The sequence below is a fragment of the Stenella coeruleoalba genome, assembly GCF_951394435.1.
Source record: "Stenella coeruleoalba genome assembly, chromosome: 6".
NCBI lineage: Eukaryota > Metazoa > Chordata > Mammalia > Artiodactyla > Delphinidae > Stenella > Stenella coeruleoalba.
The window spans coordinates 92,329,585-92,351,152 of NC_137151.1; the positions used below are offsets into that span (position 1 = coordinate 92,329,585).

The 21,568-nt window shown below is 38.6% G+C and overlaps 1 protein-coding gene across 1 annotated transcript in view; it reads right to left on the reverse strand.

Moving 5' to 3' along the window:
• SATB2 (SATB homeobox 2) overlaps nucleotides 1–21,568 on the reverse strand; it is a 190,454-nt gene that overhangs the window by 158,232 nt on the left and 10,654 nt on the right. Inside the window, exon 3 of the mRNA XM_079925381.1 lies at nucleotides 8,131–8,307. Coding sequence (XP_079781507.1) covers nucleotides 8,131–8,307 — 177 coding nt within the window. The remainder of the gene's footprint in view (nucleotides 1–8,130; nucleotides 8,308–21,568) is intronic.

Below are 21,568 nucleotides of genomic sequence, written 5' to 3' on the forward strand. Positions count from 1 at the left end.
AAGGCAAGAGATCATTTAAAACATTTTCAGTAGGGAGAATGTCAAACTTTTAGAACATGAAAAACCTTTCAGCTCTAGACAACATATGTCTTTTAACCATCCTCTCTCAAAAAGAAAAACAAAAAGTGATTTTTCTGAATTCCTTTCCAAGGTTATGATTAAGCTTATTAATTTTTTATTTGAAATCGTAGTATTTGCAGGCATTTATAGGATTAGGGTTTTCATTAAGTTTAGCAAAATAAAAATAATTCTGAATTAAAGCAGCAAACATAAGTTTTAGAGTTTTTTAGAATTTAAGAGAATGGGAAACCCACAGATTCAAAGACTTAAGAGACACATCAACCACGTGCAATATATAGATTTGTATGGCTCTTGATGTGAATAAACACTAAAAATATATACATATATATAAAATAATTAGGAAAATTTGAGGCTTGACTGGATATTTTATGATATTAAGGAATCATTATCTTTCTTTTTAGGCGTCATGCTGGTATTGTGGTTATGTTTTGAAAATAGTCTTTAAGAGACACTTAGTAAAATATTTATGGACAAAATACAAGGTCTAGGATTATTTTAAATAATGCAGTGGGAGAGAGGTGCGAAACAGGTAAGGCATAGATGAAACAAAATCAACCATAAATTGCTAATTGGTGATCCTAGCTGATGAGTTCGTGAGTATTTAATACACTGGTCTCTCAACTTTGTATATGTTATATATTCCCATAATAAAACATTTTAGAGAATTCATTTAAGAACAGAGCATTTCAAGCACTGAATAACTTAAAATGAAAGTGTATTCATTTCTAATGATGAAATTTACCTTAACAGTAGCTTCTATGTAAAGTTCTTCCCAATATGTGGTATGTTGTAGAGCTAGTCCACTGGAAAGTATATGATAATTAATAAATGCATAATATATAAAATAATAAATAAATAATACATAAATTAAGCCATTCCATTCCTTTTTTAATATAAAATATTTTTTATTTAAAAAGGTTTTTTTAATTTGTTATACAATTTTTAAAGGTTACTTTACATTTAGTTAGTACAAAATATTGGCCATATTCCTTGTGTTGTACAATACATCCTTGAGCCTATCTTACACCAAATAGTTTGTACCTCCTACTCTCCCATCCCTGTATTGCCCCTCCCCGTCCCAACTGGTATCCACTAGTTTGTTCTCCATATCTGTGAGCCTGCTTCTTTTTTTTTTGTTATATTCACTAGTTTGTTTTATTTTTTAGATTCCACATATTAGTGATATTATACAGTATTTGTCTTTCTCTGTCTGACTTATTTCACTTAGCATAATGCCCTCCAAGTCCATCCCTGTTGCTGCAAATGGCAAAATTTCATTCTCTTTTTATGGCGGAGTAGTATTCCATTGTATATATGTACCACCTCTTCTGTATCCATTCACTGCTGATGTACACTTAGATTGCTTCCATATCTTGGCAATTGTAAATAATGCTACTATAAACATTGGGTGCATGTATCTTTTAGAATTACTGTTTTGGGGGTGTTTTTAGGATATATACCCAAGAGTGGAATTGCTGTGTTATATGGTAGTTCTTTTTTTTTTTTTAATTGGGGTATAGTTGTTTTACAATGTTGTGTTAGTTTCTACTGTATAGAGAAGATGGATGGACCTAGACACTGTCATACAGAGTGAAGTAAGTCAGAAAGAGAAAAACAAATATCATATATTAACACGTATATGTGGAATCTAGAAAAATGGTACAGATGAACTGGTTTGCAAGGCAGAAATAGAGACACATGTAGAAAACAAACATACCGACATCAAGGGGGTAAAGCGGGGGTGGGGGGGATGAATTGGGAGATTGGGATTGACATATATACTCTAATATGTATAAAATAGATAACTAATAAGAACCTGCTGTATAGCACAGGGAACTCTACTTCCATTCCTTTTTATATAAATATTCTCACTGCTTTGGCTTTAACTCTTATTCTATTTATTCTTATCATAGTTACTAGTTCATAGACTGAAATTATTCACCCTACATACAATGCCTTCAAACAGATGAGGTCCAAATAAATACTGACAAAACATCTCTAACTTTTGATCAGAAGAATCTGGATCTCAGCAATCCCCTAAGTACCCTTTGAATAACTACTTCTTTGAGTCTAACAGTTATTACTGGAGTGTTTTGCCACTCCAAGCATAGCCAAAACATCACTGACTGTGGAATGATGACATAGAATAACCTGGAAATGGTGATAGCTGATCAATAAGGAGTTAAATTATATTTCAGTTCTGATAAAAATAGCTAATGAATGGGAGCCAACTGCACAGTGACACACACACACAAAAATTCTTCGTGGATAAAATTTAGCAAAAATGAACCTTAAGAACTGTTTTCATTCAGTCAGAAAACAATGCCTGCATTCCTACAGACTGCACATTGCGCTCTGCGTCACTGTTATAAGGGAACAAAATAGTTTCCAGCTCACGAGTCCAAATCTAATAATTAAAGACAGTAAACTGGCACTTTTTAGGAATCCATATTTCTCCAGGGTAATAAATATCTTCAAGCTTATTTGTTCATTCTTCTAACATCGACTAAATGCCTAGCACAAGTACCACCCTTGTGTTCTGAAGAAATGGGCCTGTGAGAGCGGAAGAGTTTCACCAATAAAAATCAAAGCCAACATTAGGCCTATCTTTAAAATGAAGACAACAATGGACAGAAGAGGCAAATAAACAGCTTTCCTTTAATAATGCAAAGTACGATTTCCTAGAAGTTTTAACCCATTATTTCCCATCTCATCATCTATTTCCAAAAGCTAACAAGAGGAAGAGAAATTCTTGAGCGTTTTTTCAGGAGTAAAATGAACATTTAGTTAAAAATTAGCACCAGACCTGTAAACAAATTTTATATGCATTTCTATTCTCTGAGCCTCAATATTCAATATTTCTGAGCTCAGAGGGTGAAAATCAACTAGTCATCCACATACTAAACTTTTCTCTGTAAGCTCCATGAAAACAAGACTTTTTTTTTCAGTTCTTTATCCCCAGAACCTAGAACAATGACTGACACACAGCAGGCATTTCATACTACTGAATTAATTAATTTGAAGATGAGAATTGCTAAGGAATATGCTTTATTTGCATATCAGGAATCATTTTGGCTTCATAAGCAAAAAATGCATATTTGAATTCCTCAACCTACTGTAGGCCCACTTTTTAGTTTTAGGAGTTGGCTTCAATAAACAATTCTGGGGCTTCCCTGGTGGCGCAGTGGTTGAGAGTCCGCCTGCCGATGCAGGGGACACGGGTTCGTGCCCCGGTGCGGGAGGATCCCACATGCCGCGGAGCAGCTGGGCCCGTGAGCCATGGCCGCTGAGCCTGCACGTCCGGAGCCTGTGCTCCGCAACGGGAGAGGCCACAACAGTGAGAGGCCTGCGTACCGCAAAAAAAAAAAAAAAAAAACAATTCTGTGAGGTTTTTGTTTTTAACGAAATCTATCTCAGTTACCTTGAAGAAATATCTCTATATATTTCATCATGGAAATGAAATATGTATAATTTATCATTATTGAATATATGTAATCATTATCAAATAAATATAATTACTATATATTTAGTAAGCACCCAATCCAAAAAGTCCTTCCTTTTAGGCCTTATGTCAAAGATCAAAAGAACAAGCATTAAATAAGAATGAAAAAAAAAAAAAAAGAATGGACTCCTACCCCAAGTCTACATTCCCCGTGATCAGGTCTGTCACTGGACAGTCCTGTGGTTAAGGACTCTGACTCAGGAGGTGGTTAACTAGCCTTCAGATCTCAACTCCTCCATCTACTAGCCCTGTGCACCAGGGAAAGTTAACTTCTCTCTATTTGCCTCAGTTTCCTCATCTATGAAATGGGAAACATATAACTTACTTCAAAGAGCTGTTATGAGAATTAAATGAGTCAGTACATGTAAATCTCTTAGATGAGTGTCTGACAAATAGCAATTGCTCAATTTATGTTACCTAGCACTATTAAAACTCTAAGAAATCCTTGTACATCAACTATACTTCAATAAATAAATTTTTTAAAAAAACTAAGAAATCCCTTGTTTTATACATCACAGGGGCTCATTAATGACTTCCTGATTCTTTTTTTAATATTAAACTGAAAAAACAACAGAAATGCATCTGTATCATGTACAAGTTTTCACACTTATGGATAAATTAGGGACAAAGTGAACTGTTCATCAAAATTGGATAATATGGTGGAAATAACAACTTCCCACTTATTCAGAGAGGAATTCATAGAGGAAGTGGAATTTCGTACTTTTTTTTTTCTGATTAGAAAAAGAAGAAAATCCCACATAATCCCACTACCCACCCAGTTGATATTTTAATATATCTCCTTTGTTTTTTCCCATGCATATAAGTGAAATTTTATATAACTGAGACTGTATTTGGCACTCTGCTTGATTCACATAACATTGTATTAAATGCTTTTTTGTGTCACTTGTTAAAAACATCACTTTAAATGACTATATACACTTAATTATTCTAACACAAGTAAGAAAAACTAGTGACTAATAACACTTCCTCTTGAACTCATAATTTTTACATACTCATGACCCCAAAAATAACCAGCCAGAAAGGATTTTTGCTTATTTATTGTTCAGCATGTTTGTTCTTAAATAAAATTTTCTTGTCAAAAATAAATTTTAATATAAATTTTAAAATAAATTTTAAATAGGAAGCAGGAAAAAGATATCCATTTACAAATTAAGTCAAATGTACACAGTGAGGAATCACGTTGCCATCACTGCCACCTCCCAGAGTCCACCAACCACCTTGGTAAGTACAAATAGCTACTTAATCAGTGAGATAAAGAACTCTCTCGACAATGCAGAGAGGCCCATGACTATTACCAAAAGCATTATGGAGCAAAAGTGAAAGGATGAAAAGGAAACAAGAAAGACGAATAAAGGGAATGAAGAGTTTAGTGGGGGAGGGTTACTGCAGAGCAGTTCCCTAGGTTAATACTCCTCTTCCAAAAGACTGGAAGACTACTTTTGATCCACATATATTGACTCATAGTTCAACATATAACATAAAACGTGCTTGTTGTTCATTAGACTTTAGGCTACCTATTCCGGAAAAAGCCAAGAGCTTGCCATCTTTAGGCTTTTTGCATATGCAAAACAGCAGGTCAGATGAATCCTGCATCTCATATCCTTGAGAATCACAGAGAGTAAATGGTATGTGTTCTGGGATAGGGAGGGTTTAGGTCAGTTAAAAACATAATGCCCATGATTTATGACATTATCTTGTGCCCTTATCCTCTCTTGGGTCCAAATATCTGCCTTCAAATAAAGAAGGTACAGTAAAATGGGTGGGGGGGGCAGGATTGGCAACCCCTAAATTCCATTTTAGTGGAATTTCTATCATTCTTTATAAGCAAATATTCTTTCTTAATAAAATCTCTTCAGTTCACCTGGAGGAAATGCCATCTCAGAAAAAGAAACTGACTATCCTATGCTCACGAGAACATGGGTATGCTGTCTCTCATTGGAACGTGAGTATCACTCCAAAATAATGACATTGCTAATCTGAATACTATTCCAATTCAATTATTGAAGCCCTTTTCTGGTCATATCAAAATGAAAAATCACATTTCAAGAGTCTCAATTTGTAAAATAGGCTCACGAAACCAGCTCTCCCTGAAGTTTACTTTGGCCCAACTTTTCCAACACAGGAAGAAGAGGTTCGGAAACACTCAGTTTCTCTGCCACAAATGCATTTGCTAGCAGGTCACCCAATGACTTTCCCATCTTGGGGGAATTACCTAAACTAACAAACAAATAAAACCAAAACAAAACAAAAAACTAGACACATAAAACCTCAGGCCTCAGATATGCAGTCACATTTTGTTCTGCCTCCTTTTCTAGATTCCTCCCACTCTGCTGTTTCTCCAGCACATGAACGACCTGTCTTATCATGCACTCTGTTTCGTCTGTAATAAATATGCAGCAAAATGCACAAGTGTGATGATCTGAATGACAACAGAGACCTAATACATTCATTTCCAAATAAACAATTCCAAGTTTTTCCATTTACCCAAAACAGAGATCAGCAATCTAATTTAAAACAAAATAAACAAACTGTGATTTTCTTCCCCATCTGTAAAATTATAGTACAGGACCTAGCGATAAAACCCTTGTTTACCTACAAAATAAACTATATCATGATCTAGCGCACCTTCAGGATGTTGATTCAACTCTTAAAAAGTGTAATATTTAGTCATTTTTAACCATGGTTTTCAAAAACTTTGGGGAAGCAAATATTCACTTTTGACTTTTTTCTTCTTTAGTCCTCCACTGCAGACCATATTTCTTGCTAGTGGATCTCACCTTGGTGAGCAGAACCCTCAGTCCACACTACTGAATGGAACAGTGTGGCTCCCTCGTGCAAATTTCCTGAGAGCCCCTTCCCTGAGCATGTGCCAAGAATCAAATCTTGGCCACTTAGTGCTCTGTGCTCCACATGTGAGCTCACGGCGTGTTGAGCAGCCATGCTAACTGAGATGGATAGCCCTGTCAAACAGGAAGCTGGCACACCAGGATGCAAGCAGTGGGATACAATGACCTTTACATTCAGAGAAAAATATCCCTAAAATGGCATGAAAAGTTTACGGTGGGGGAAGGAGGGGGGATTCTTTTATTTCATTTAGGTACATAGCATGAAATAAAAGCAATGGTGCCCACTATGCAATTTGCTCGGGATCAAATCTTGAATCCCTCACCCAAGAAGGAAAGTGGTCAGGGAAAGGAAATGAATCATCCTTTATCACACTGCTTTGAAAGCAGTGGACTCTACGATTCAGCTGTATGTACTACTGCACCCAGACAGGCCAAGTGCTGGGATTCAGACTGCACTTCAACTCACAACAATCCATGGCCCTGGAAAAACATTCTTGACCTCCTGGTTTCAGATGAGTTGCTTTCTTGGTAGAACTAAGATATAATTTGAATATTTAATTAAAACTTTTTTTAAACAGTAATAATCTGATTACAAAATCAGAGTCAAGAGCTGGGGAATTTAAATTCCATGTCCTTGGTCACCATATTTTGTAACTTTTTATAAACTGTTTAATCTCTCATAGCTTCCTTCTCTCAATAAATAGAGGCTTGGACTAATAGTTCTTAGTAAGTATATGAAGAGGAATTCATTTGAAAAAGTAGCAAAAATCCATGGCACATACACAAATGTTAAGTAAGGACAGTAATAAAGGAAATTAATATATGGAACAAGATCTGGAAGTCACTTGTTTCTATCCTTTAGTTCTAACCATTATCATAATCTATACAGTTCAATAATTTCAGCTAAAAAACAAAGATCATCATTCCATTGGGTCAAAAATTTATTTTCCCATTCTCCAAGGTTTGGGGATTTTTTGCTATTTGTTTTGTCAATTATCTGGCATAAAAGAACAATGGGCAACACAAGCTCACAATGGATTCCCCAGTGCTATACAATTCACACTGAAATAATGATGCAATTTTAATATTTAATTATATTTAATTAAATAGGTAAAATGAATTGATCACAAAGACACTGAGCATTTTTTTTTTTTAATGAATGGACCACATCAGAACTACAGAGAGGTTTTCAAAGATACAAAAGTACAGTATATAAGAGGCATACATTTTTTTCTATTTAACTAAAAGCTGATCATAATGTGTAAAAGCGGCAGGCCCAAAGCAATAAATAAATTTAGAAAACTGAAAGCTTATAATTCACATATTAAAGTTTGGATAAGTTAGGAGTCAAATGTCTCAGCACTCTGAGAATACCGATTTGGGGACTTAGAGAAAATAAGAGAGTTATTAATGCAAAAAAACCCATGATGATCACTCTGAAATGCAAGTGATGGCTTGAAATGGGATTTTGGGAGCTCTAGAGGTACTGTCAAATGCTTCCCAATGCAACCAGAAAACCAGACTCTCCATGAAACATCCTGCTGTTCACTGTTTGGGAAAGATGTTAGATGTAACCACTCTCCTCCGATCCCTGTTTGGAGAATTATTTCGGGGAACACACTCTTCCTCAAATCATGACACACCCGAGGCACGGGGAGGAGAGGGGAGACGCGAGAATACCTTGTGCCTGCGCCGCGGAGCTGTGGGAGTAGCCCAGGGCCAGGAGCGCGGTCTCCACCAGCTGGCTGAAAAGCACGTCCTTGCGAACCAGGACAAACTCTGCGTGTTCTTCCCTGTTGTCATATTCAAGAGAGCCGTCCAACTGCTCTACCACACAAAAGACCGGAATCATCAAACCTGCAGGGACAAAACCCAAGAACAAAACACAAACATTACAAAGCACACCCCAGTCATCATGAGAAAGGAAGAGACAGTTATCATCTGTGGACAGTGGTTTGGATTAAACAAGCCTCTTAGTCAGATGCGCCTAATGGGAAAACTGTGGGGGTTTTCTCCCGTCCATTATTACTATCAGACTGCAGCAGAATTGCCCCGAACAGTGGCAGAATCCCTCAGATTCTAGTCATTAAAAAGTGGACCACACCAATCAGAGGTGTCCTGACTGAGAGACCTCAAGTTCACAAGCCGGAGCATAGGTGAGATAAAAGTGACCTTCCAGATCCTAGCATCCTCGTATCTATGGTCTTATCATTAACTATTAATCAGGACTAGTATTTTCAGATAAGATCTGCTTTTGTCTAGAAATGTTGTAAGATACCTAGTAATGGTCCTAAGCTATTATGTGAATATGTACAAGAAAATCAATAGGAATTTAAAAGAAGCCCCTCTTGTATCTTTTATTTTTCTAAATCCTGGTAAACAGGCCATCAACTAACCTGAAAATACCCTGCTCATGTAAGTCTTAACTGACATTTATGTCAAAATATACATACAAATATGAAACTTTGTCTTTTTAAAAAAATATTATTTTATATAATAACACCAGTTATCACTGGAAAGGAATACCTCTGCTTGGTTTTCAAAGAAAAGAAGTAAACTACCCTAAAGAATAAAGCAAATTAGTGTAGTTGAAAATCTGTTGAAATCTGTTGTCACTGAAATATTTCTCTCCTTTGTATCAATATGTGAAAAGCTAAAAAATGTTTAATTCGCCAAAGGTGTTTTATAAAATGTTTTTTATTTTTTTTAAAAAGTCATACAGGTATTTAAATCTAAACATAGCCATGGCAAAAGAAGATCAAAGTTTTACCAACATACGAGTAATAAACATGGACTCTGCCCTACATAATTCACACAAATTAGTATGTTACGGAGTAAGGATCTGCTCCAGGTCTTCTCTTCGTGCAAGAAAAATCAAAGGTTATGAAGGATGAGCGGGCAGGCAGAGAGATGGGGGAGGTGGAAGACGGGCTGTTCATGATGATGTCACTTCACAATAAAAATAAGACCTCTGTGTAAAATGACACGTGCGAGTATGGCCTCTCACACACAGAACGCAGAGGAGTTTCTCTAGAAGCCCCTCCCTGTTGTCCAGACCCTAGAAGCCTCCTGACTCACTCTGATCTGGAAAGCAGAGGGTGGGAACAGATACTCTGCAAACTACCAGGTCACAGATTTAGATTTTTCTGCTAAAGATAATACAGTGGTGCAACTGGTTCCCATGTGCTAATTATTATTATTAAAGATAGTAAGTGTTGGATGTAATTATTAAATATAATCATTATTAATAATACTCATTAAGAATTGTTATCATTAAAGATCACGGTAATTATTACTAAGCCTGAACGACAGACTAGCAAGCCACACAATACCAGACCTGGGGCAACTACTAACTTAGTGTTCACGCCAAGGAACAACAAAGCAGCATTATCGTCCATTGCTCATATACTATCTATGGTATAGACTCACGGACATAGGAAATAAGGATGGAGCAGACTGATTGTTTTACATAAAGAGGAGAATTGAGCCTAGCCACGTGGTGCCTTACAAAATATTTTTTTTAATTGTGACCAGCACTGGCATAGCAAATGCTTATTTACTTATATGTCTGCTTTATTCCCCATTGCATGTAAGACATGTAGTGAATAATATAAAATAGATTTCCTCCAAATTGTCTCTGTGGTCATTCATTTATCCAACTCTTACTCTCTGAACACCTACTGTGTGCCAGGTATCCCTTGTGGCTCCAGTGATAAAAATGAAAACAAGCCTTGCCTTGCTCCTGCCCTCAATGCAGTTGAAAAGTGTTGTAAAATCTTCCTAAGCAAGCATAATGGCATTTTATAGGACCCATTCGTGAGAGTCCTTACCAGCAGGGAATAGCCCCCATTTAGACCTTTTAACTCTTACATACTGGTATATGATCTTTGTCCAAGGAAGTAGGTTGATTTCTCTTTTTAATGATTTAAACGTAAGCACACATAAGGCTGTGCAGTCAGTGGTGCCATAGCTACTTCACCACTAATACCTGTGTGTACATAAGTTTCAATGCCGAAAATCCACGTGCAGTTCCTAATGTCAACATCTAAGCGTCACTCATCTGGGAATCACAGATAAGACCTTTAAATGAATCCAGTTGCTCCACAAGCTATCATGTATCCATTACTTAGGAACCATAAATCTTCCTCAAGTCTATGGTCAAGTGAAAAAATTTAAGACCCCATTAATTTTTTTTAGTAATATTAACAGTTCATGAGTTAGAGATGAAATACAATACTAAAGCACAAGGATCTATACCATGTAGAGATTTATGTTTTGAAAATGGCAATGACCAAAATATTTCCTAAATATTTTAGTTCAGTGAGTAAAGGAAGCAATTGTTAGTACGTGACAGCAGTAACTCCTCACAGCCAAAACGCAAGCGCCAGTCCCTCACAGGCAATCGCCTACTTTCAAAAAAAGAAGGAAAAAAAAGGACTTTGAAGTCATTTATAAAACAAAACAGTATTAATCAGAAGTGTATGATAACAGAATCTGTTCGGAAAGCACATATACATGTGATACCAAAAACGATCATAAACAGGTTATATTTAATGACTAAAAAATGTACCTTTTTAGTAGAATTGGAGCAACCTAAACAATGAAATCTTTACAATGAAACGCAATTTTTACAAAAGAAGAAGAAGGCAGGAACAATAGATGCAGTTACTAGTGACAATGACAAGAGAAATGAAAACGGGTAAAACAGTACAATTGAAGTCAAATGTAAGGAAGAAGAAAATTAAGGCATAGGTTTTAAATGCCTTTAAAAACAGCAAATCCCTAGGAAAGAAAACTATAAGAGGATGAGTAGAAATATATATCAAAAAAATATATTTATCCATTTTGTCCCCCCATTCGCTCCAGGAAAAAAGAGGGGAAAAAAAGGAAGAAAAAGAAAAAAGTGACAATAGAGGAAAGGATAGGGAGAGTATGTGGAAAGCACTTCAAAAACTAAAGAATGGGAAGAATTAATAGATAAGTTCCAACAAAAGAATAACAGCAATAAAATTAAACTGCATCTATAAAAATTCAGAAATGATCAAGAAGAAAAAGAAAGACACTCTTGTTCTAGCCCTATACCTACAGCTTATGGCATTATTTTTCTTTTATTGTAGCACAGACCCATCTTCAGATGATCAAGTAGAGAACTTTGAACCTTTTGATTATAAGCCTCGCTAAGCCTTTTACAATTGCAGGAGGTAAGCAAATGGTTTAATCTAGAGGACAGGCACACAGCCCTAGCCATTTGCTAAAAATTAAGAGCTGTCCTGACAATTGGGATAAACGGTTAATTCTGTTATCACAGAGGAAAAATAAGCAACGGGACTTTCTCTACTGGAAAAATGCATTTTCCCAACTGTCATTAGTTATGATGCTCAATTGTCACTTTCATTATGACATGATCTCTGAAGAAGCGCGCATAATGATGAAGCATTAACCTGGTCTTCACCAGCACAGCCCTGGGAACAGAGGGAACAGAGGCGTGAGGGGAGAGGACGGCTCTGCACCCGGGGGCAGGCACTCTTAGGTGGAGTCCTGGCACTACCATACTAACCTGTGGGAGTGATCCTGGGAAATTTACCTGACCTCTCTGAGGCTCAAACTCCTCCCAGCTGAAATGCGGAACAATAGCATCTACATCCTAGACTGGTTGTGACAATTAAACAGCGGAAGGTAGTTAAACTGTCTGACAGGTAGCCCTCAAATAATGAAACCTATCTGGTTTTCTTTTTTATAAATTTATTTATTTATTTTTGGCCGTTGTGGGTCTTCGTTGCTGCGCGCGGGCTTTCTCTAGTTGCAACAAGCGGGGGCTACTCTTGGTTGCAGTGCACAGGCTTCTCATTGCGATGGCTTCTCTTGTTGCGGAGCACGGGCTCTAGTAACACAGGCTTCAGTAGTTGTGGCACGCGGGCTCAGTAGTTGTGGCTCGCGGGCTCTAAAGCGCAGGCTCAGTAGTTGTGGCGCACGGGCTTAGTTGCTCCGTGCCATGTGGGATCTTCCCGGACCAGGGCTCGAACCCGTGTCCCCTGCATTGGCAGGCGGATTCTTAACCACTGCGCCACCAGGGAAGTCCCTATTTGGTTTTCTTTCTACAAAAACAGTATTAATACCACTTCACAGAGGAAAAAAAGAGACCAATCATTTTCTTCAGGGTCCATAATCAATGCTCATGATACTTCCTAAAAAGCATTTCTTCAGAATAAAAATTATACTAATAATCACTGAATGGCCTAATTACTGAAGATGCAAATAATTAAGGCCAAAAATGTTCAACAGGCCCCAGAGCAAAAGGGTGAAAGTGTTAAAAGCACCATACTTTATATTCTAAAATATATTCTAAAATTGCCTATCCAATACAGGAGCCACAAGTGGTGACGGAGCACTTGAATGTTGACTAGTCCTGCGTTGAGATGTGGCGTGTCACATACACACTCAATTTCAACAATTTAATACCAAAAAATAATTATATTTAACACACAAAAAATTTTATGAACTGCATGTAGAGATAATATTTTAGATACATTGAGTTAAACAAAATGTATTATTAAAATTAATTTCACCTGTTTCTTTACCATTTCTTTAAAAGAAGCTACAAGAAAATTTAAAATTATACACATGGCTCTTATTACATTTCGATCAGACAAAGCTGCTCTAAGCAATCTGCCAAATACCAACATATACAGTGGTTTTTCTGACCCAGGATAAATACACCACAAACTGATAAGCAGGACAATTGTGCGATTGTCTTGATGCCCCTCACTTATCTTTCCTCTGTGCTCCAGATCTTAGGAGACTTGAGTACAGATGGATTCTTGGTTAAACTCCAATATCTAACGTGATATCTTCTCCGCATCACTGAGCAAATTGTAGGCTATTGTTTTATTCCTAATTATATTAATCCAACTTCTTTATTAAAGAAAGGCTTTTTTTCCCCTTCCCTTCATTTTAGAGAACAGTTACAGTGTTCAGGAAATGACAAGACACTGGCATGAATGTGACCCGAGGAACAAGTACTCTTTAATGGGCTAGATCTAACCTAACAGAGAAAGATGAAAGAAGGTCCAGAGGCAGGGGGTCTAGATGACAGGGTTCTACCGCCTTCTGCGAAAGCTGGACACAAAACAACACGCTCATTTGCACAGCGCCTCCTAAGTCATCGTGTACTCTGACATACATACTTACCTTTGTTTCCTCCCCACGTTTACCCTGTGGGAGGGTTATTATTACCCTCATCTGATAAATAAGGAAGCTGAAACTCTAGGAAAATAAGTAAGATGTCCAAAGAAACCAAGAGAGGAAAGAGTAGAGCAGCTCCGATTAACCAACTTTAAATCCCAAGCACACAGCTTTCTTGGGGGTCGAAAACAACACTCCAAAGCCCATGTCCACAGAAATCTAAAGGTGTGGGCTTTTAGTAAAGGGCCCTTCACCACACTTGCTGTGTCCAGTGGGTGACCTGCGTCGCTTGTAAGTGAATTTACCTTTCAATGGCCTATCACCTGTCAGGCACTGTGCTGGGCGCAGAGGAGGAACCAAACACAGATCCTGCCCTTCAGTCACTCACAGACAAAGAAAGGCTCAAATATTGGGTCCTTCTCTTGTGTGGTGCACACGGTCTCTGGTCTCCTCCCCAGCCCCTTTGCCTCCTGGGTCCACCTTCATTCCTGGACCTGCCCCCTGAATGACAGGAATCAGTCTGAGATGACAGGAAGCCAGCCTTTCTCCTCCCCTCTTTCAAAGGGCTCCTAAAACCATCTGTTTCCAAAAGAAAGGCGGCCACAGGGCCCACTCCCTTCCCTCCGGCTGGCAGTAGATATGGTTCTATTACCTGAGAAGGTCCCTGGGCTAAATGAAGATTACAAAGGCTTTAGGGCAGAGTCTCTCATATATATCTGTTCTTTGTATAAAACTGAACCTGGGGTAAAACATCACGCTCAGCAACCACCACAATCGATAAATCATAGAACCCCAGAAACAATGAAACAAATTCTACCCTGGAGACCAAGTGAATAATACAGGGTTTTCCAAAGGACTGGCAGAGAAGGGAGTGAGGGGTGGCAGCTATCTTTTCTTATTGCAAATTTACTAGAAAAACAAAACACCCACTTCCTTGCTCTTTAACCTCCTATCCTCTCCCTCTCTGTCTCTGTTTCTCTCACACACACACAAGCACACACTCACGTTCACACACACACCCTGCGTCACAGACAAGAACAGAAAGAACTCGCCAATAGTAACCTGTAGATGCTTCCTCCCACCCTAAAACAATAAAGGCAAGTTTGAGCACCAAGAACTGCTACCAGAAATAGAAAGAAAGGATAGGGTGTTCCTCACCTCCTTCTTGGGGTCCCAGGCAAAATCTCAAAATGGATCAAGTGTGTCTTCCCTACTCTCTTCTTTTCTGCCCCTGCTCTTCACTCCCAGGGCCTAACCTCCTGCGCTCTGGTGGCCCGAGGCTCCACATTCCACTCCAGCCTCCCATTCCCCCAGGGGCTGAAATTCCAAAGAGATTAATAGATAAAAAGATGCTACACTTCACTGTTTCAATGGCTTGGTGGTCCCTTAATTTCCTCAGATATATTTTCATTGTAAAAGAAGTACATTGTATCCCACATTAACTTCTAATGGAAAGAATTTGAGGTACTGTCATAAAGAAAAACATGCTTTCACCAGTCTTGGGGGGGGAGAGCAAAAACATCTGGGGGCAAAAGAGCCACCCACAGGTGGCCCAGAGGACCTCCAAGCTCCCCTAAACTGCTCCACTTTCCAAAGTTCCTTTCTGTCTTTTGCTTCTGAACTACAGATTCTCAGAAGGATTCATTCGTTTTTGTTGTTGGTTTTGTTTTTAACTCTTCCCGAAGAGGAAGCAGGAGCAGAGACAGAGGTGGGACAGCTGAAAGTCCTGGGTCGTTCACAGGTGGAGGACCAATCAATCCTACAATTATGGGGAAGGCAAAATGCACTTAATAATTACTCTAAGTGCAAACGAAGCCACATATGCAGAAATTCGATCTCCTGTTCATCCATGACCCAGTTGCTTAGACCTGAGAATTAGGCCTCCAAGTAAAGCTTTAACAATATAGCTCCTTGACGCCACTTACTCTGTGGGGAGGTGGGGAGAGGTAAGACTACCAAGAAATATTTTATTTTCAGAAATCTCTCTAGTAAAACCAGACACTACTGTGCAGCCCTTGGGGCAGGTCTTAACTTTGGAAGATAAGAACGAAAAATAGGCCAGGGGTAGGGATGGCCTCGTAAACTCTGGTCCTCTCACTTATCACCTCAAAGGCTCAAATTGGGTTTAAAGTGGTAGGGAAGGGAGATGGGTTCTGGTCTTCCAGACCTCTGATTCCAGGCCTGTCCCCAAACTGAGAGGCCACAATTCAACCTGAAGTCAGATCTGAAGGCTGAAGGATAAACTCCAGGTCTCTCAGTACTCTTCAGTTATAGAAACGCAGTGGCAGGATCAAGTTGGCCTGGCAATCTGCAAAATGGGATTTCACAGGCACACAGGAGGCACAGTGTGGCTACTTATCTAAACAAAAATGCCTGAGCTACACCTGGGAACACAGCCACAGCAAGCCTGACCCAAGGAACTAAATTCCCAGCTGTCAGGAATGTCCAGTTAGAGTGAAGGAGAGGCCGGTCTTTTCCTTCTCCAACATGAACTGGACTTAGATTAAGTCTTCACCCTCCCACTCTCCCTTCCACTCCCAGGCTGACCTGCAGCAGGCCCAAAAGAAATGTTTGTTTATTTTAACAAAATGCTAATTCCACCTAGACATTAGTAACCACCATTAATAGGCAGTGTCGGTTCTAAAGTCTCATGACTCCCTGGCTACCTAACTTGTCCACATCACTTTGGCCCTACTACACAGCATTCAGCATTGGTAGACAAGGAAAGCTTTCTAGGAAAGGATCCGCACAAGTGGATTCAGGAGCTCACTCCATGTTCTCTGGGGGAAGCGCACCAGACCACAGGGCCCTGCATGACCACTGTCCACAGAAATTGTTGGTTTATCACCACGAAGGCATCACAGTCAACTGGCGTAGGACTCTGTTGGGTAGCAGCACTGTGCTCTGTGACTGTGCACATCCTGGAGCCCTGGGCATCTTATCTGCAGTCCTACCCATGTCCTGCACTGAAGGACTGCGGCATCTCTTCTAAATGTAGTAACTACAGAGAGACAAAATGTTTACTGATCCCAGAATCAAAAAAAAAAATTAAGAAAAGGAAAAAAAGTAGAATATGCAAGTCTGTGTATCACAGAAGAGTTCAAACATATGGCATACTGTGTAAGTATCCCCAACTAAATTCTTGAGGTTCTTTTCTCACTGGGTTAGAAATGCATGTATTAGTAAGCCTTGAGACTCAATGGCATGCTGAAATGACCGTACCATAATTCATCAACATTAGGATTTCCTTCCTCCGTTAAGTAAAATTTTATTCTGGAGGTTTCTGGGAGGATAATTTTTTAAATAGTATTGAACTAGAGATGTACTTGCCGCTCCCTTCATTCTTATTATCCTCTCTGGAAAAGCTATTTGCAACTCAGAGCCCCAGGAGTCAAAAAAGGGGTTAATAAAAATTATCTTTATACTAACATTTGCTTCGTCATCTCAGGTTTTGAGCTCTGCCTTAAATGTTATTTTATCTAATTTAATAATTAAAATAAAAACCCTTGATTGATTTCTCCAGTGTAGTGGTAAGGAAAGCTTAACTGTACTGAGGTTCTCTAGCAAGGAATTAATAAAGGAATCAAGCACTCGGCTCTCAATAAGACAAGACTACCCAGATTTCTAGTGGGAATATTTCAGAGCACAAGCATGTTTTCTTTGGGGAGTTTAACTCACCAAAATTATTAAAAGTTGAGATCAAACACTGGTGCAAAGCCCCAAAGGAAATCATACTAGAGTGGAGAGATTTTTAGCAAATAAAAATCTGAAAAGGTAAAGTTTGTATAGTGAAAAATAAAGACTTTCTCCCTTACAAGAAGAAATCCTACTGTCTATGTTTAGGGTTCAAACAGCAAAACATATATGGATGTTTAATAGATGTATAAAGATCGTCACTGTGAAATGAATGCAGATTTCACAAGGCCGAGCTTAAACAAGACAGGCAGCCATTACCATCCTTTCCCAACCACTAAAAGCCACTCTCATTCTTATACCCAACAAATGCCTCCACTGAGATGTAACAGCAACCAGGTCCTTGAAATGGCTAACACTGGGAGAAGAAAAAGAAAGGAACAGGAGGAGAAAGCAAGAAAGTCAAAATCATGCTGTGTATTCTGCAGTTCCCTAAGGGTACACTGGGCTCTCTGGATGGCAATACATAGGATATTATTATTGTGACTGAGATGAAGTTAATAAAACCCAGCATACAGACTGGGGAAACTCAGGTCCCCACTGATGGAATACTTCCCACACAAGATATTTTAAGCTTATATGTACCTGTACAATTTATAGCAATTACTTAAATAAGAAAAACAGAACAGAGAAAACTATTACACTGCTTTTTTTCACGTTATGTTTCTGACATCCCCTTTATAATTTATATCATTTCCAAAAGACACTATTAAGTTTGATATTAAAAAACCAAAGAGACCATTTCAGCCACTGCATGTAAATCCACTGAAACTCTTATTCTCATTCTTAATGTTATCTAAAGGATACCACCCAACCAAAGGAGGAATGTTATTCCGTTTTTAACTATCTTTGAAAAGTGTCACAAAAACCCTTTTTCTTTCTCCTGGAAAAAAAAGTCATAAATCTTTATCCTAAAGAAAATGTAAGTTTCTACCTTCCTTAAAGCACAGAAACCCTGGAAGAGCACTGTACTATTTTAAATTGGGGGTAATCCCAGATATGGAGTACCTCAACCTCAGAAAGATTTCATTCTCCCTAGATTCCCTGGATTCACAAGTTCTTTAACTCTAGAATAATTTCTGAGCCATAAAATGAAGCGTATTAGTATAGTTTCTCCCCATCCCGGGAGGCCACAATTTCAAAAATAGTTCTCATCTCACAAGCTCAACACAAGATAACAGAAAGACAAGGCAAAGGCTCTTTTTCAAAATTTGCATGAAAGGAGAAAGGGGTTCTTTCAGAGGTTAACTCGGAGATGTAGGTTTAGGCTTGTGTGTGAACTCACCTGCCTGCCATACTGACAGCAACTATGTTATCTTAGCACCATCACTGCCCAGGTCCAGGTAAAGATGACAAAAGAAACTATACCTAACAGCTTCAGTGAATATAGGTTCATTTCTTTATTTTGTTAATAGAAGTAGGATGACAAACAGATATGTTTTCAGAGAGCAAGCCTGTGTTTATTATATACATGAGAGGCTGGCTGTGAGAAAGACGACTTCACTGACCCACATCAAAGGAAGAAAAGAGCTGCGTCTCAGAAGCCTTCCTTGGTTAAAAAGAACTGTCTCCCTCAAACCTGCTTTCAAGCTATACATCAATCTTCAATATAATTATGTTGGACAGAATATAACCTCTCGGCAGTTAACTTGTTTACAATAAATGCTTAGTTTGGGCACATGGACTGTATTTCAGTCTTATAAATATCAAACGCAAACCTACAACACTCCCATTATGGGGCCGAGAATTATCTTGCTATAAATCTTTTTATTGGGGGACTAAGGGAATTACTTTGCAGCTTGTCTTCCACTAACCACTTGGAACAGTGTGAAAAGAGGTACATTTATACTCTGACCCTGTGCTGATTGGAATTCTATACATTTCCATGGGAGAGTGTGTGGTATCAGTTCTGAATATGAAGGTCAGCCCCCAGACAGTTTTGCCATGGCAGCAAAAATATACACATGCAGCAAAATGGTTCTTACTGAAGTCATGGCATTCTCCTCCAGTTCTTTTTTCCTCCAAGTCTCTTGGGAACTAATGACCGTTTGTGACGGCACTGGCAGGCTTTCAATAGTAAGCTCTAGTTTGGGGGGCGGTGGGGTTTGGTTATAAGCTACCTGTAAAAACGTGCTGAAGGCTCGAGCTTACTATATGAATGGACCTGTAAACAGAGTGAGTCGTGCTGCATATTACCTGGAGATCCATTTGAGAAGGAAAAAAAAAATCAGAATCACCTGGTTTACCCTTGTAAAATGTCTTTCCTTGGGTCTTAAATGTGTAATAACTTCCCTTTCAGTGAACAATTTGCTCCTCTTATAATACCGCTCCTCAATAATGAAGGGTATTTGGTCATCTAATACCACATCTGCCAAACCTACATACAGGACAAAATCTTGTCTAAATGGAGCCTGGTAAGCTGAAAGCCGGCAAAGCTTCAGGAGAACCCTGACTTAGCCTCACTCTCCTCCATGAGCGATTTCCAGGCATGCATTCTTCCTAGGGTTCTGAACACTTTCTGGTTTGCAGATCATGGCAACTGATCATCACAGGGTTTCCTCAATTGTTTCTTAATTTCACAATTACCTTGTAACCAGATTCCTATAATAACTCAACTTTAACATAGTATTAATATCATATATTTAAAAGATCATTTTAAGAATCCTAGTTTAAGTATGTTTTCCAAAATAACTAATACTGGGGAATTTAGTCCCTTTATTACTTAATACTGAGATCCCAACTTCTTTCCTCCTAGTCAATGCTATAATTTCAGGTGACATAAAGAATTTTTTACGTCTCTCAGCTTCTAATGAATAAGACAGGTAACTGATTTGTAAGTTTCAAGGGTTCTCAAATATAATTTTATTAAAAAAAAATTTGCCACGTGACTTTAGTATGAGAGAGAGGAAAAATACTTTCATTGCATTAGCAGCCTCACAGATCTTTTTTGTTAATATCAAAAGCACTAGTTTGCAATATGAACTAATGGAAAATTGTTAAATTCACCTAAATTAATCACTTCTTTTTTTGATTTAAATAAGCCCTTTTAAAACCTTGACTATTTAACTGCTATTTACTTAGGGGAGGGGAGACATGGAGAAGGTGACTGTATGAAAAAAAATATATAGGTTTTTTTTTTGATTGTACAACAAAAATTCTCTCCAAGGCAAAAAGACATTATGCCAAGTTCCTCCCAGAATTAATGTTTAGGTTTAAATTATAAAGCCCAGAAAAAAAACGGAACCACTAATAGACCCTTAAAGCTCGTGGCATTAGTCGATGATGTTAGGTTATGTAAATGTTAAAACTGAAAAACCTTTTGCTGACAACAGTATTTTAATGAAGGCACTATTAACTAGACTCTCTAAACTGAATTTAAAAAAAAAAAAAAAAAGCCTTTTGAGCTGTATCACATAAATTCCAGTCTGAAAGGGATTATGCTTGGGACAATTCCGGGATCATGAGAACTCCACCAGGAAGGGTTTACTGCCTATCTTATTCCTTTCATTTTGCTTTCAGGAAGGTTTTTAAATATTGAACCCAAGAAAACTCTTAGCTACAGACCAAAGACACAGTCTCCTCTATCTCTGTCCGCTAAGTCCAACCTCGGGCTCCAGCTGCTTTGATGGCCAACACCATTTGCGGTTTCAGTATCCCCACAACGAGCAGGGGTTAACTCCACTGTCTGGGCTAACTCCACTGTCATCACCCAAGTTTCCAGGCACACGCAATTCTATGAATAGAGTAAGAAATACAGCCTAGGGTGAAAGAACGCTAGCCACTGATTTCAGCGGCTGCCAGCCAGCTCGCTCCAAGTTGCTGAAAGCTCTACTCTGGGTAATGAGGGCTGGAGGCTTCAGCATTGTGAAGGATTATCGATTCAATGGCTCCAATGATTGCAGATGGAGGCCAGATCCTGTGCATCTCAGGTGACAGTCTATGTCACCTACATGAATGTCAGGTGATGTGTCCATGTAGAAACTCGGGGTCCCCAACACCCCACATGAACCGAGAAAAAATAAGGGTGCTCATTATTCACCTTCAAGTTTCTCCCTCCCCTTCAGCCAGGGGAGGAAGAACAGCAGATCCAGGGACCACACCTAACCCTTACTTTGCAGGACTTTGTAACAAGAGGAACATTCATTACTTTTTACTTCCATTTACATAGATGAAAAAGAGAAAGAAAGAGAGAGAGAGAGAGAGAGAGAGAGACACGGAGGGAGAGAGGGAGGGAGGGAGGGAG